The sequence below is a fragment of the Castanea sativa genome, chromosome 9 (assembly GCF_040712315.1).
Source record: "Castanea sativa cultivar Marrone di Chiusa Pesio chromosome 9, ASM4071231v1".
Lineage (NCBI taxonomy): Eukaryota > Viridiplantae > Streptophyta > Magnoliopsida > Fagales > Fagaceae > Castanea > Castanea sativa.
The window spans coordinates 7362309-7377281 of NC_134021.1; the positions used below are offsets into that span (position 1 = coordinate 7362309).

At 33.6% G+C, this 14973-nt stretch overlaps 1 protein-coding gene across 2 annotated transcripts; it reads right to left on the reverse strand.

Moving 5' to 3' along the window:
• Window positions 1-1296: 1296 nt before the first annotated feature.
• Window positions 1297-14266, reverse strand: LOC142610726 (protein fluG-like). 2 transcript variants are annotated; one of them, XM_075782647.1, is made up of 18 exons: window positions 14025-14266; window positions 12671-12922; window positions 11611-11679; window positions 11388-11502; window positions 11211-11313; window positions 10590-10746; window positions 10398-10493; window positions 9964-10012; window positions 9545-9807; window positions 7466-7638; window positions 6273-6393; window positions 6150-6202; window positions 5934-6063; window positions 4588-4733; window positions 4136-4324; window positions 3187-3419; window positions 2953-3095; window positions 1297-1757 (listed from the first exon to the last, which is right to left on the reverse strand). In XM_075782647.1, exons 1-18 carry the CDS (start codon window positions 14184-14186, stop codon window positions 1695-1697), a joined length of 2517 nt encoding a protein of 838 aa, XP_075638762.1. In that variant the 5' UTR covers window positions 14187-14266; the 3' UTR covers window positions 1297-1694. The 2 variants fall into 2 exon arrangements, with proteins under 2 accessions (XP_075638762.1, XP_075638761.1); XM_075782646.1 differs by having other exon boundaries at window positions 11211-11316; window positions 14025-14265.
• Between the last annotated feature and the right edge of the window lie 707 nt (window positions 14267-14973).

Below are 14973 nucleotides of genomic sequence, written 5' to 3' on the forward strand. Positions count from 1 at the left end.
TGTGTTTTTGAAAGTTAATTTTTTTATTAAGGGAAATGTTAACAAGCACCAATAAGGTGCAAAAAAGACAAAAAAAAAAAAGTAAAAAAAAATCAAGCAGTACTTATGAAGCTAAAAAATAAAATAAAATAATAAAAAGAACAAAAAAATTTGAAAAAAGCTGTTGTTAATAGGCATCTTACGGTGCCCATTAACACAATCTTTTTATTAATTAGACAAATTTTCCCTTCACTCATTTCTCCCGAACAACTAGCTTATCCCAAAAAGTTTAACTTCTACCGATTCTCATAAGAACAACAAAAAATCACAAACTCTCACTCATCACAACAAAATCACAACACACACACACACGGGTATAGCTTTATTTATTTATTTATAGTGAATTTGCCTGTCTTTATTCAAAAAAAAAAAAAAAATCACATCACAAGACTATCATTTATAGAGAATTTATAGAGAAATGTGATGTCCACAATATTTTCACAATAAATCTTAGATGACAAGTTATTACTGATTATTACAGATAATTTAAGTGGTGGATAAAAATTAAAATCAATTATAATTTACCACATAAAATTTGTTGTAAAAATATTGTGGACTTACCAATTTAGCACCTCTCTTTAAGATAAATTGCTACTTTCATCAATTTTATAGTTTTTTGAGGCACATTCGAAGAATCTCGAACGGGGCTGCACACATATTTGCACGCCAGGGATTGTCTGTAGAAAATGAGTTAGTTTGGCTAGATGAAATAACCGACTGTATCGTCAATATAGTTCAATCAGACTTATCTTTAATAAAATGATGACTACCTTTTTCTTATCAAAAAATGAAACTACCTTTCTATCATAAATTTACTATTAATATATAGGTGGGACTCCATGGATGGGATTATCAAAAGTGTTAAGCTTAAGCAGTTGACAAACAATTTCAATTTTTCAATAACTAAATGGTGCAGGATAGTTAAAAAAAGGATAATTGTGTCTTTTCTTTCTTTTCTTTTTTTCTTTGTTTTTCAACGTTTAAGCCTAGCAGAATTAACTTCAAGTATCCATGGCCAAAAAGTTACCAAACGCCTCCATTGCTCAAGATTGATCCATACTAAGTCAAGGCCATATGAGACCCATTACAACGGGGTGATGATGTTTGTCCCTTGCCATTGCTACATAATTTTTGTTTCTCAACACCAGTTTCATGTTAAAGTTAAACCAAGAAATGTATGATGGTAGTTGTACCATGTCCATATGCCTCATCCTCCTTCATAAGGGTTGTGATATAATAATAATACACACTACATAGTTAGATGGGAAAAATGTCCTTTATTTCCTGCCACTAAATCTTATAGTTGTAAGATTGATAATAAAAATGACCCAAACATGCACACACACAGACACTTGTATTGAATAGTCATATTCAAGAACAATGCAAATAAATTTGCCCACTGCTTTGAAAGGCTACATGCCAATGGTTTGCGCCACCATCGGGTTAAGACTGATTCCAATTAACGTAACATTATTACACATGCACCAACTGATCAACAAGGAGGTGAGGGATAGAAGCACTGCTTGTTCCAAACTAGACGCTTTCCTTCTAAGTTGAAAATGAGCAATTAGTAGAATAGAGAGTTCACAAATAAGAGTATCCTCGAAATCTTCACAATTAATGACCAACCTAAGCCGAACCAGAACATAATCAGCTTAATATCGGTATATAAGTTGCTTGTATGCATCCCTATTCTTTGAGTAATAATCAATCTCTGCCTGCAAACAAGAGATCACACAGTTATAATTTGCATTCACAAGTAAAATAAAACTCCTCCAAAATGTTTCTACAGCAAGCTCTATATAACTCATTCAGCAATTAAATTGTGAGAAAGAGAGTAAAGCACTCGAATGTGCTTATATCTTTGACACTTAACTATGTAAGAAAAGTCCTGGTATAGCCATTTGAAATGGCTTATAGCTGGGCCTAGAACTTGACATTCCCTAGGTCATACTTCATTAATAAATATGTAAAGTAAAAGGTAATTTTCAAACCTCAATGATTAGTGATCTAGCTATTTGGCAATCAGGAAAAGGCACAGAAATATGTAAGACTGATTTATAACAGTCAATAAATTACTTAGACATCTGAAAAATTGAAAAAACTCACAAAAGTTAATTAGAAAAAGTTGTATCTGGGTTATTGGTTTAAGGAAGGCTTTATGATATTCAACAAAAGTGGGAGTTTTGTCCACTAGTACAACCTTTTTGTTATATTCCACAAAACAAATCTATTTTAATTCCTACGGCAGTTTTTCTTCACTTAGCCAAACAAATATAGGAGGTCAAGCAGTAACAAAGTCAGGCAGCAACAGCCAACGAATGAATGCAAGTCTTAGCTTTACAAGTCTTAGCAACAGCCAGGTACAACACATGAAAGTGCATTTGAGAGTCTCATGTTGGGCTGTAAAACATGGAGGAGAAAACAAGGTAAAGGTACAAAAGGGCGTACTGACCTGGAAAATCCCAGAAAAAATTACATGGCAGAGCATGACTATAGACAACAGACATATCTAACAACAAAATAAAATGATATTGGATCGTTATCCACTCATACCATATTATACAGCCGAATGTTACAATGCAGGAAATTACATATGCCAACATTAACCTTGTTCAAAGGAATGTTGGTGGAGCATCTAGACTCAATGGACCTAACTAAAATGTATAATCTTGTAATACAGACAGGCATCACAATTGTTGGACACATGTCCCTCCAATTAGTATGAGACAAGTGCCAGTGTATGATGAGTCTCCAACGCAGACATGACTCATCCATAGAATTTTCCATGCAACATAAATGAGAGGTTAATCTTTCTCAAGAAGCACAAAAGGCTTACTTAAAATTATTTGCTTAAATATTTAATCTACAAGCTCACCATTTAGAAAGCTTATTTAGTTATTTCAAACATACCTTGCGAATTCCTTTTATGGCAACCAAAAGCTTTTCACCAATTAGATCTGTCAAGACACTATCTTTCCGGAGAGCCTCTAAAGATTCAGAAAGTGATGCTGGCAATCTATGAAGTTTATCAGCAAGGCTATGTGGGTTTGTATCTGTTCCATAGAGGAATGGCATCATGAATTTACCAATTATAACATATGCTTTACTTGTAATCTCATATTATCAAAGATTACAAGATCTTACCAACAGGTTCAGGGAGAGAAAGATGCCTCTGAAGCCCATCAATGCCAGCAGCAACTATAGCAGCCAATCCTAAGTATGGATTTGCACACCCATCAAATGATTTAATTTCAAAGTTGCTGACCAATCCATCTGGAATTCCAGGTGGGCATGCAGTTCTCAATGGAGCTTCTCTGTTTTCTTTTCCCCAGCACTGGTATGCTCCACTCCATGTATTTGGTACTATTCGATCATAACTGAGCACACATAACAGTTAAAACATGAAGATAAGAGAAAATAGTCAGTATGAAGTAATTTTCAAAATATCTATCTAATATAATGAAAGAAAATGGTCTCTACAATGTTATCTCCTACTAAGTTTTACATCAAACATAAAGCTCTATTAATCAACTCATACACGCTAGGATTAGATGGGTCAACAATGTTAGAGTTAGGTAGGTGTCATTAAAGGGTTGACAAAAAATGACATCGTCCTTGGTCTAGGTGTATTTAAGATGAAATGGAATGAAGGGCTATGGGCAAGTGTATATAAAGGGGTAGAAGTGCAAGAGGTGAAAATGGTGAATGGAAATGCAAAGAGTTTTGTATGTGTGTGAGAGAAAATTTTTTGAAACATTGAACCTAAGGAAACAAAGAGTCTTTACTTTTTGAAACATTGAACCAAATGAAAGAAAGAGTCATTATTTTTTAGTTGGAAAAGTCTTGAAAAATTGAATTAAAGGCAAAGAGTCCTTATTTGCTTACACTGTAACTTTCTAAACTTGATGAAAACAATTGTAAAATTTCTAAATATTTTCTAACAAAATATGCAATTAATTATAATTGTACAAAATTAGCTATCGCAATATTTCCAAGGCCATATAAGCTACATTTTCGTTCTTAAAAAGATTCGAAGAAGGAAGAAACGAAGTATGCTATTGAACTGTGCAATATCTGATGAAAAAGAATATACCTATTTGGAACAGGTGCTGTAAATGCCAATATAGCAGGAAGATGATGTAAAACCCCTGCCATGAACTCCTCCCCAACGGTGGACATTCCATACTGAGAAGTTCCGCCAGATGCCTTAAAAACATTTTCTCCATTCTGATACAAACTGATATGCACATGGGATCCTGAACCAATGTCATCTAAAGCATACCTACCCATCAAGAAGAGACAACTATGTAATGTAGTATAATGTGTTATATTATGAAGCAATTTTTCAGACATAAATCCATGAAATAGATTCTACACATGCATTGTTGATTAATTGTCACAGAATGAAAATGTTCCCCATAACTCCTCTCGTGGTTGGACATGGGGTAATCATTGAGTAGCTTTGCCCAAAATTTTAAAAATCAGGAAACATTTAAAATTCTGTGACTCAGAGTAAGCAAGACAACAAATATCATTGGCACCTACTTTGGCATGAAAGTTGCCAGTAATCCATGTTTCCTTGCAACAGCCCTAATAACCTCACGGGTGAAAACCAACTTGTCAGCAGCATAAGTACAAGCAGTATAACCCAGTGCCATCTCAAATTGACCTTTCCCAGCCTCCGCATGCAACTATGAAAAATGCTTAGAGTTAACAAAGTCTTGGCACATAATATTTGAATTACAGCACACAGAGAGAGAGAGAGAGAGAGAGATGTCTTGGATCAGCTTTTTTTTGTTAGGTTATTTGCTTATGTACAGCTTGTTAAAACCTCTTTTTTAAGGTACAACTATAGTTTTGTCAAGGCTAATCCGAACTCATGTTTACAATTGAACAATGGAACATACAGTAAAAAGTGTCATTGTCATTTCTAAAAAAATTAAGTGAGACATTGACATGGAACAAAACCAAAACTAATGGAACACCGAAATTGAAGAACAGAAAAATAAAAATAACCCAGGAATAATCACTAAGCAAGAGTAACAAAATCTAGGAATTACCACCTAGAGTTGCCTAGAATTAGTACCAAGTTATTGAAGGAAAACTTCAACAATAAATTTCCTACTGAAGCAAAAATTTTATCCATTGGAGTATAGAATAGTGTGATTACATACACTACTATGACTTAATCCTAACTCTAATTGACTTAGGAAATCCCAATTGTTGAATATTGACTCTAGGAAATTAAAAAAATTACTAATAACATAATTAACTAATAAAAGCTAAATGAAAATCCAACAAACTGATGGAAAAAAGAAACAATTGACTTCTATAATTAACAAAAACAATCAAGCCTATTGTTAGGGTTTGCTATGGATCCTCAACAAACTAGTCAAGGTCGGCCAAATGTATTCTAACTTCTAGAATCAAACAAAACTATATTAAAATAATTTTTTGGGCACTAATTGCATAATAAATATTCTTGGAATTTATATAATATTAAATGGAAAGCTGTAAGTCCTTTAGGAAATTTTTGATTGCCTCAAAAGTAACTGCAGCTTTATTTTGCAGAGGAATAGATACTATGACTTCATTTAATGAATCAAACAAAAGGAGAGGAATGGGCAATCAAATTCAACATTATAGAAATTCAATGAAAATAATTGGTGAAGGCCCGGAGACGGAAGGCACACTAGCCTCTACAAACAAAATTGGCATAAAGCATGAAATTTAGTGCCCAGCTGATTGGCGATTTTGATTTGGCATCCATTTTTGTTACACCGGATTTCACATAAAACTAGATTCCTTCAGAAGTTATCTTTCAGATTCATTCATTGGATAGAAATTGCCTCCCCTGAATAAGAATAAATAATGTTGAGTTTCATTTGTACCTGTTCCACTGTGACATTCAAGGAATCAAGAGCTGCAACAACTTCTTGAAGTAAGGGGGACATAGCATCAAATGCTGATGTAGAGCAGTAAGGTGTTGAGTCTACTGGCATCCATTCTTCTTTCCCTTCCCTGCACCACTTTGTAAATTACATTTAATAATACTTGCGAAAATGCTAACAGCAAAGAAAATAGCTAAAGACCTTGGTATGCCATACCTTAGTACACTCTTCAAGAGGAAAAACTCATTCTCAAATCCTGCATTCATTTCCTGGACACAGCATTTGAAAATTAAAAATCAAACTATCTTGCCAGCAATTCACATGAATGATCCTACATACCAAGTTAAATTCGTCTTTCAGAATTTTTGTAACCCTTCGCAAGGCCTCTCTTGGGCAATACTCCCATGCTTCACCAGGTTTAAGATGCATGTCAGCCAAAACCATTTCCTCCTGTTTTTTCCTGTTGAAGAAGAGAGAGGTTTGCCACATCCATTATGATAGAAATAAATTCAGAGTTCAAAATAAATAATGCTGCTGCCTCAGATGATCTCTAAGAAGCACTAAACTACAAACGTTGCTCTCTGAAGCTATATAACCCATATGAGACTCTTAGGATAAGAATGCGTTCAGCAGTAGGTCTTTTATTACATAGCCCAAATACTGACTAGAATTGACAGAAAAAAATTTATAGTTAAATAAAGAAGAAAGGTCCATAAACTACTTATGGTTGAAACTTATTAACAAATATGCATCAAATTAGTGACAGTATGGATAAAGCAAAAATAAATAAATAGAAAAGCAAGGAAAAAAATACTGAAGCAAGATACTATATACTGGTCAACAAAGAAAGAAATATTTTCCAGAACCTGTAATGACATAGAAAAAAATAAATATGATAAATAATTAAGGATTTGTATTTTGAGTAAAGATATGTTAACTATTGAATCTGTTTTGTAGTTTCTCTTAATTCCCAACCCCTTCTATCACATTGCAAACCACAATACCATAAAGTGCGAAAGTTACATAAGTTTACTCTAAAACTTGACCAAGCATAAAAAGAAGTAGCATCACTAGCAATGTTGTTTATTTTGTTACCTTATTGTCCCTTGTATTTTAAAAATATTGGATTGAAGACTAATTAATTAGGGAGATTCTAAGAAAAGGAAGGCTAGCATAACATGGCCAACATAAATATGAAATTCTAGATACTAAGCTTGTATGATTAATAACTATGTTCTTTAATTTTCCGGGGCCCAGAATTCCAGTACAGCTTATAAAGTTCCAATAGAAGGATAAAAGAGTGGCAACATGGCACGTTGCTGGCCCTATTCCATTTTATCAGATGTCACAAACTTCATCAAGTGCTGATGTGAAGTCTAAAAATTGACATCCTAATTGTGTAGGGACAATACATGTAGAGGATTTATAAATTTTAGTTTTACTCTTCAATAGTTGATGGAAAGAAGAGGAATCTGGAAAACTTAATTAATATATCACGACAAATGGAAATTACAATGTGGACAAATTAGTACCATGGTATTCTGAACTTGGTTGACAAATCAGGAATTAGTCTGATCTCACCCGTTCCAGTTAGATTGGTCTCATCAGCTGGACCATCGGCAAAAGAAGTCATTCCCATACTTGCAAATGTCAAACCAACACCATTCTTCTTAATAACATTATTGAAGCGCGTCAATGGAACAACCTGAAACAAAGACAACATAGCCTTCACTACAGTACTATTGACATTAACTCCCCACTGGTCACATTAAAAAAGAATCTTGCACTGCATAAGCATGGAATTGATTTTTTTTTTAATTGGTAAGTTACACATGGAGTCGTCGACTGTTGAATCTTAGAACCCAAAACCTCACCCTTGCTCTTATGAAGAAAGGAGATGCCATTTGAGCTAGAGCTTGTTGGCAACATGGAAGAGGAAATTCCAGATACTCTTGTTCTAGGTCAATGATTCAGCCCTACTAATTCCTAATAGTGATACTAATATGATGACCTCCATATTACGTTGCTGACTGAGAAATTACACATGGAAATCATCTAAAATGAAATAATCATGATTTAATTTCAATAACTTGATACTCTATACAGATACACATTAATTGAGAGGGGTAAAATCACTTCTATTAAGGTATGACAAAATGAATCTATGTGAAGACATTTCTATATTACCCATGAAAGTTTAGAAATTGAATGACTATACAGGCTTACAGTCATCTGCTGAAGGGTTATGTAGATGGGTAACAATTACTTTTGTTTAGGTATTTATCACTTGCATTCTAGAGAATCTTATACAATATCCCATATTACAAAAATCTTAATGAACTTGTTACACTATGCTCTGTATATAGCCAATTTGAATTGTTGTAGAAACAGTACTAATCTATTCTTATCATCAGATTCTGTGAATCTTCAGTCTGATGATAATCATCAAGTAAGAAATAAGCAATGTTGGGCAACTTCACATTCAGATTGCTAAGTTGATGGGAATAATGGATGCACCTTATTCTACCAAGCAATTAGTCCAAAAATTATTCACTAGTATGGCAGTAATGAATTCGAAAGCAACAGAGTACAAAATGATTTTAGGAAAACAGTCAGATGACACATTGGACTACTTTAAGCTGTTTGATGCCTACAGGAATAATTTTGAAACAGGAAAACCAAAACTGATGAAACACCAAAATTGAAGAATGGAAAAATGAAAATATCCTAGAAATTAACACCAAGCTATTGAAGGAAAAACTCCAACAATAAATTATATTCATTAAGCAAACTGTCTAAAAGGCTCCATTGGAGTACAATAGTGTGCTTACATACAACTATGACTTCACCCTATTGTAATTGACTTAGGAAAGCACAATCACTGAATTACAAAAATACCCATAACTCTAGGAAATTCAATAAAATACTAGTTAACTAATAAGACCTAAAATAAAATCCAATAGACACATAGTAAAAATACAATTGCCTTCCAAAATTAAATAGAACTAAACTAAATAAAAATTGTCTTTATGCATCCCGCATCAAACTTACTGTCAGCAATCTGATCATTTTCACTTAGGATCTTTATGAACGTTACTTATGACATTTTGATGCGGCACTAATAGGAGCTTTTCCAATTCTTAGTACTTATATACTATTATAAGCAATCATTGCAGCAACATAGGTTCGATAACTAGTTCACAATGGTTTGCTATGGAATTATCAAAAACAACTACATAGAATGAGGGGATGCCTACCACAGCTAGAATTATAAGAACGATGACTTCTTTCCCCTTTTTGTTTTTGCTTTTTCTATCCCAACAGTATTTATTCAAAAAAGAAAAAATTATAGGCACTCTGCTTCATTCTGAAGAAGGCTGTTTCTCGTCAATAAAATCTGACTACTCTCACTCTTAAACATAGTTAGTTGCGAGAACCTAGGATAATTTCCCCTTTTTCTATGTCTCAAATGGCAGGCAAACAGAACCTCAGTCATTCTCTCCTAGTTCAGAGATCTGTTCTATATTTTTGTTTCAACTTTTATACATGTTCTTACACTTGTCTTAAATGACAGGCCCAAACTACATTAAAGAGGGAAAAAAAGTACTCACACGACATCTGTGCTGTCCTGAACCATCAACCCAGATAATGCGAACAAGCGAGGCATCATTATGTGATGCACTGGTCTTAATTTTCAGAGAGTTAGGAGTTACTGTGTGCTTTGAACCAAGAGATAAATTAATCTTGTAAAACTGAATTGCATTCTGGGCAAAGATATCTTTAGAAGCTTCAATAGCTTCAGCAATTGAGAGATCACCATCAATGCATGCATCACGTAAAACAGAAAAGACAACTTCACGTGCTTGCTTTGCACCTGTAAAAATGAAAATTGGTTGGTGTGAGGAGATCATCTTTAGTAGCTGATATGGCATGTTCAAGACAGAGTCTGCCTTAACTTTTATGAACTTCCATAGAAACCAACATAGATTAAGACTTGGTAAAATAATAACAAATATCAACTTTAACAAACCTAAGTAGAAAGTTTCAGGAAATGCATAACCATCAGTGCTGAACATCACCTGCAAATTCATATATGTTTAGCATCAAATTTTATAAGTACAAACTAGACATAAAAGAGTACATAAAAGGAGAAGCACTGCCAGAAACGTTTTTCTTCCAGAAACACGTGTATTATGGTATCAACATTTTTCTTACAGAAATATATATGTATTATAGCCAAAAATAAATGCATAAACAATTTTTAAAGATGGCTACAGTCAGTTAGTTGACAAAAATTTTGTAACAGGAAAAAAATGAGGGGAGTGGGAAGGAGGAGACTAGGAGATGGAGTATGGATAAGCTATTCTCATGGCACATGTGGAGTTTAGAAAATGGTGACATATCCTAGGTCTTTTGTATACTAAAACCCTCCATCAGTATTATATAAACCGCTTATGGTATAACCTTCTTTATTGGGGCCAGCTCTAAAAGCTCTTTGACTGAAGATATCATCCCATGGACACTAAGCTTAGGAACTGCCAACCCAAAGTCGAGGTACACCTGAAAGTGAAAGCATTACATTATTTGCAAGTAATACTTCCAAGTATATCAATATTACATGTTAAAAGATGTGATTCACTTGGGACTAAATTTGACCTGGGAATAAACAGAGGCCAGATATGATGCTTCCTTTGAAAATGGGTAGGATGCATGTAAAAGTACTATACGACATTTAGAAAATCTCTTGTCCTCAAGAAGCGTCCGGAGATGAAGGGGATTGGACAGCCGCATATCCAAGTCTTTGTCCCCAAAACTAGTTGTAAAAAAAAAAAAAAATGAAACATACAGATTGAGTATATAAAGTAACAATGTAAGAACATACAGATTTCTCTAATGCTCTTTCTGATAGCTGAGAAAAGAACAAGAAATACAACAAAATAAAAATCTTAGGAGCTGCTTGATTATTCAGAGAAGTGGACCAGAATGGGCCACATCTCTAAAATTAGTTTTATTCTGAGGGACACAACCATTAAGATAAATTCAAGTTCAGTGTGTTTCAAGTGCATTTTGAAATTGACTTGAACATCCTTACATGAAAAAGCCACAACCTATCTCTAGAAAATTTAAAAGCAGTCAACTTTCTTCAGCTTTTAGCTGATTGGGTATATAGAATTCCCAAACAACCATCCATATTCTGAGTTTTATTTTTCTCTATATCTTCTTAGCCATCATTCAGAGCATAATGTGAAACAAATATCAGCCTCAAAACTGTGTTACCCTGTGTGTATCTGCATTGGCAAGTCAAAGCATAGAGCAACCTCCAAACTACGAGTGAAGACATAGTCGATAAAGCTTTTATTCATAATGCGAGTAGGCTTTCCTGCTGGAAAGATAAATTGGTCAGTATATCATGCAGTGTATGCTCAGAAACCCCAATCCACATGCTACACTCACCACTTAAAATTTCAGAAAGACCTTCCTCAGCATCTTTTCTAGTGACATTTGTATTTATCTCTAACCCACTGCGGTATGCCGCAATGCTTTTTAAGCCAAAAATCTGATTAGCCACTGTAACGCAGATATAAGGAAACCAACTAAACAGGCTTCATTTATAACTTTATAATACTAAGAAGGACAAGGTACAAGGAAAAAAAATCCATTTTAAGCTGAAAGGATATGACTTCAACTTTTCCAGATAAGTTTCAGTGAACGTATCCAATGTCCAAGCACCTCCATTTGGCAACTCCTAAAAGGAACAAAAGAAATGAAGAAATAAATTAAAAAGTATAAATAAATTAGATTCAATGTCGAAGCACCTCTTGGTCAATAATCAACCAGTTCATAATAGCAGAGAGTAAGAGTTGCTGAATCAATAATACCAAACTAATAAAATAAAGAAAACAACTGATGAATGAATAACATATATAAGCACATGACACTCAACTTAATAGATTTGAAAAGTTTATTAGAAACTTGGCCCATAGAAAACAAAAATATTGGGTCATTGCTAAAGACTGTATCAAGATAAAAAGAAAAAAAAAAACTATGCAGATCATTGACATCTCATTGACATAGGCATGGAGGTACAACGCACAAGATATAGAAGATAGTAGCCAGACAGAAGGGTACATAAAAATGATTGGGACAATTGACTATAATGAAAAGATAGATTTCTAACTCAAACAAGATACTTCAGAAGGTATAATGTACAAAATGTTTCTGATTAAATCATTTAAAAATGATCCTAGAAAAGAAGTTGCAGAAATAACAAACAGAAAGATTTCTAGTTCCAGCAACCTTATTAATTTGCAAAATACAAATACAAATGCAGGACTGAAATGCACCAATATCTCCTGATAGTTATAGGAGCATCAAGAGCTTAAAACTTAACAATAGAAAATAAAAATAGATACTGTTTTGGGCTACTCGTGCCCAAATAAATTGTTCCCCAAAACAGATCAACTATACAAGTAAATGTCCACAAAGTCCTCAGCTCTTGTAATGTCAAAGGAAACATATAAGCATAATATGCTGTATTCCTTTTGGGATAGAGTTGGACATCGAGATGAAACACATGACCAAGTGAACAATGAGACAAAGTCCAAGAGTCGAAGAATATCTTAAAAGCATTTGGTTAATCATTTCATGAAAACAGAAAAGATAATACAAAGGACATCATATACATGCATTTACACTTTATGAAATGCTCAAAAGAATAAATTTAAAAGGTATATTACTTGATCAAGAATCTTCTCAGCCAAATGTTCAATTCTCAATATTCTACCAACAACTGGTGCAAAACTTTTATGCCACTCTATGTCATGCTTTTTGTCAAATTCAATCCCATCATCAACAAGAATGGCAGATATTCTTGCAGCTCCAAAGCATATTGAGCTAATGGATTGTAATCCAGAGAGTCTACGGTATTCTTCAACCCCTTGCAAGGATAACTCAGATCCATACAGTTCAGCAATCTGCCTTAAATTTCTCTGCCATGTACAAAGCAATGCAGTCAGAATGGAAGACCTAAAACCAAATTTTTTTTTTCATAGTTCTCAAGTCCTATGCAGTTACAAGTCATAGCATCATATGTGTGTGTGTCCTTGGGATAGCTTAATTTCATTGGTTTAATTTGTTTTAATTAAAAGTACAATTTTACTTAGAAAAAGTGAGGTTTTAAAACACTGTACATAAGCTAACGAGCCAACTAGTAAGCTATACCGACTAGGCTTACAAATATAAACTAGTGAATGAAAGGAAGATAATGCAGTACTGTGCTTGGCAACAAGGACATTAAAAGTTCCTTTAGATTAATGAAACTGCGAACTTCAGAACATGGCGAAATGTACTTTTAACCCAACACATATGCTAGTTGCACCCGGGACATTGAATTGAGACCTCCAATTTGAACAAATTTACAAAATAAACTCATGCTACTTTACCAAATACATTCATTTCATTTCGTGTACGTTTGGCAACTGATTAAAAAAAAGAGCTAACTTTCAATTTAAATTATCTACTATTTGTGAGTCCTACGTTACTCTTTGTCTCGTCTTTATTTTAAATAATAACCTATTTTCATCAGCTTTTTCGCATAGCGTTTACACAAACATGTGATAAGCATATGAAGTACTTCCACAAAATCACAAACCCATTTTTTTCTTTTATTAGAGTTTCAACCGTTGCTATTGATGTTAGCTCTTTATCATCATTTCAAGATATTAATCAATTTTTTTTTATGTAAGCGAAAATTGAACCAAATCTCTTATTCAACACCAATTTATCCACATAAAAGGAAAAAGAAAAAAAAAAGAAACATGGACTCAAACAGAGACAGAGTACAACTAGACATGCCGTAATAATAATTGATCATAAAAAACAAACACAAATTCCAAAAGAATTTATTGCATTAACCGTAGTACATGGCTATTTAATGTAGTTGCTGGAAACAAGTCATTATCACATTGCCCTCAGACTGAAAACATTATATTACTACATGCATCTTTCTTCATTTTTTTTTTCTTTTCTTTTAGAATAGATTATGAAAAAAAAAAATAAAAAACATAAACATGGGATTGATATAGCTTGTACCTTGAAGGAGAGGGAGTGAGGCGCGTAGGATAACGCATCGCCTTCGGCTTCAGAGAAGGAACGGATGAAAGGGAAGGTGGAATCGAGAGCGACGATGTTGTGAGCGTGGCCGTCAACTAGCTCCACTTCCTCTATGGCTTCTCTCAGCTCTGTCAAATCCATCTCTCTCTCTCTCTCTCTCTCTTAAAATGTTTCGGTCTCTCAATTGCTTTTGACTATGCGGTGCAAAGCTTCAGAACTGAATTTTTTGTCAACGCCACGACCTTTTTATAGCTCCATGTGTAGGACAATTTTGAATTTTTAACCCAACCGACGTTATTTTTTTTTTATTATTCCGTTGAAAACTGAGAACCACAATTTTTTTGCTTTTATAAAAATATTTTCACAAACATTTAATTTAAGTGGGAATTTATAAATACTAGAAAATAAATAATGGATATATCTTGGTTAATCAATTACTACAACTGATATCTTTTTATCGTAAGTTAATTTTGACAAATTTATTATTAGATTAGATTTTTTTTTTTTCATACTTAAAAATTTTTTAGAAAATTAAACATTAATAGTTATGTTTGTAGAGAGGAAAAATTCACAACCTGTCACTAGTTGATACATCATCCTACCAAGTCCATAAAGTATGGCTTATTAAAAAGTGTCACATATTGCTACTAGGCTTTGCTATTACTATTCAGAAACCAATAGAAATTTGTCAAGTGTCGTTGAAATAGAGACATAAAAAGCATGCAAAAAAAAAAAAAACTAATTACACATCGGCGTATGTAAGCAATGACATAAGCAATCCAACGCGTGTAAGCGATAACATAGGCAGTCCAATTGGGTGATAACACATGTGTCACCTTAAAAATCAAAATATTTCAGCCAATCAAAAAATGTCACGTGTCTTGGGGAAAAAGTTTAAAAACTCCTCAAATCAGATTGTGACACATGT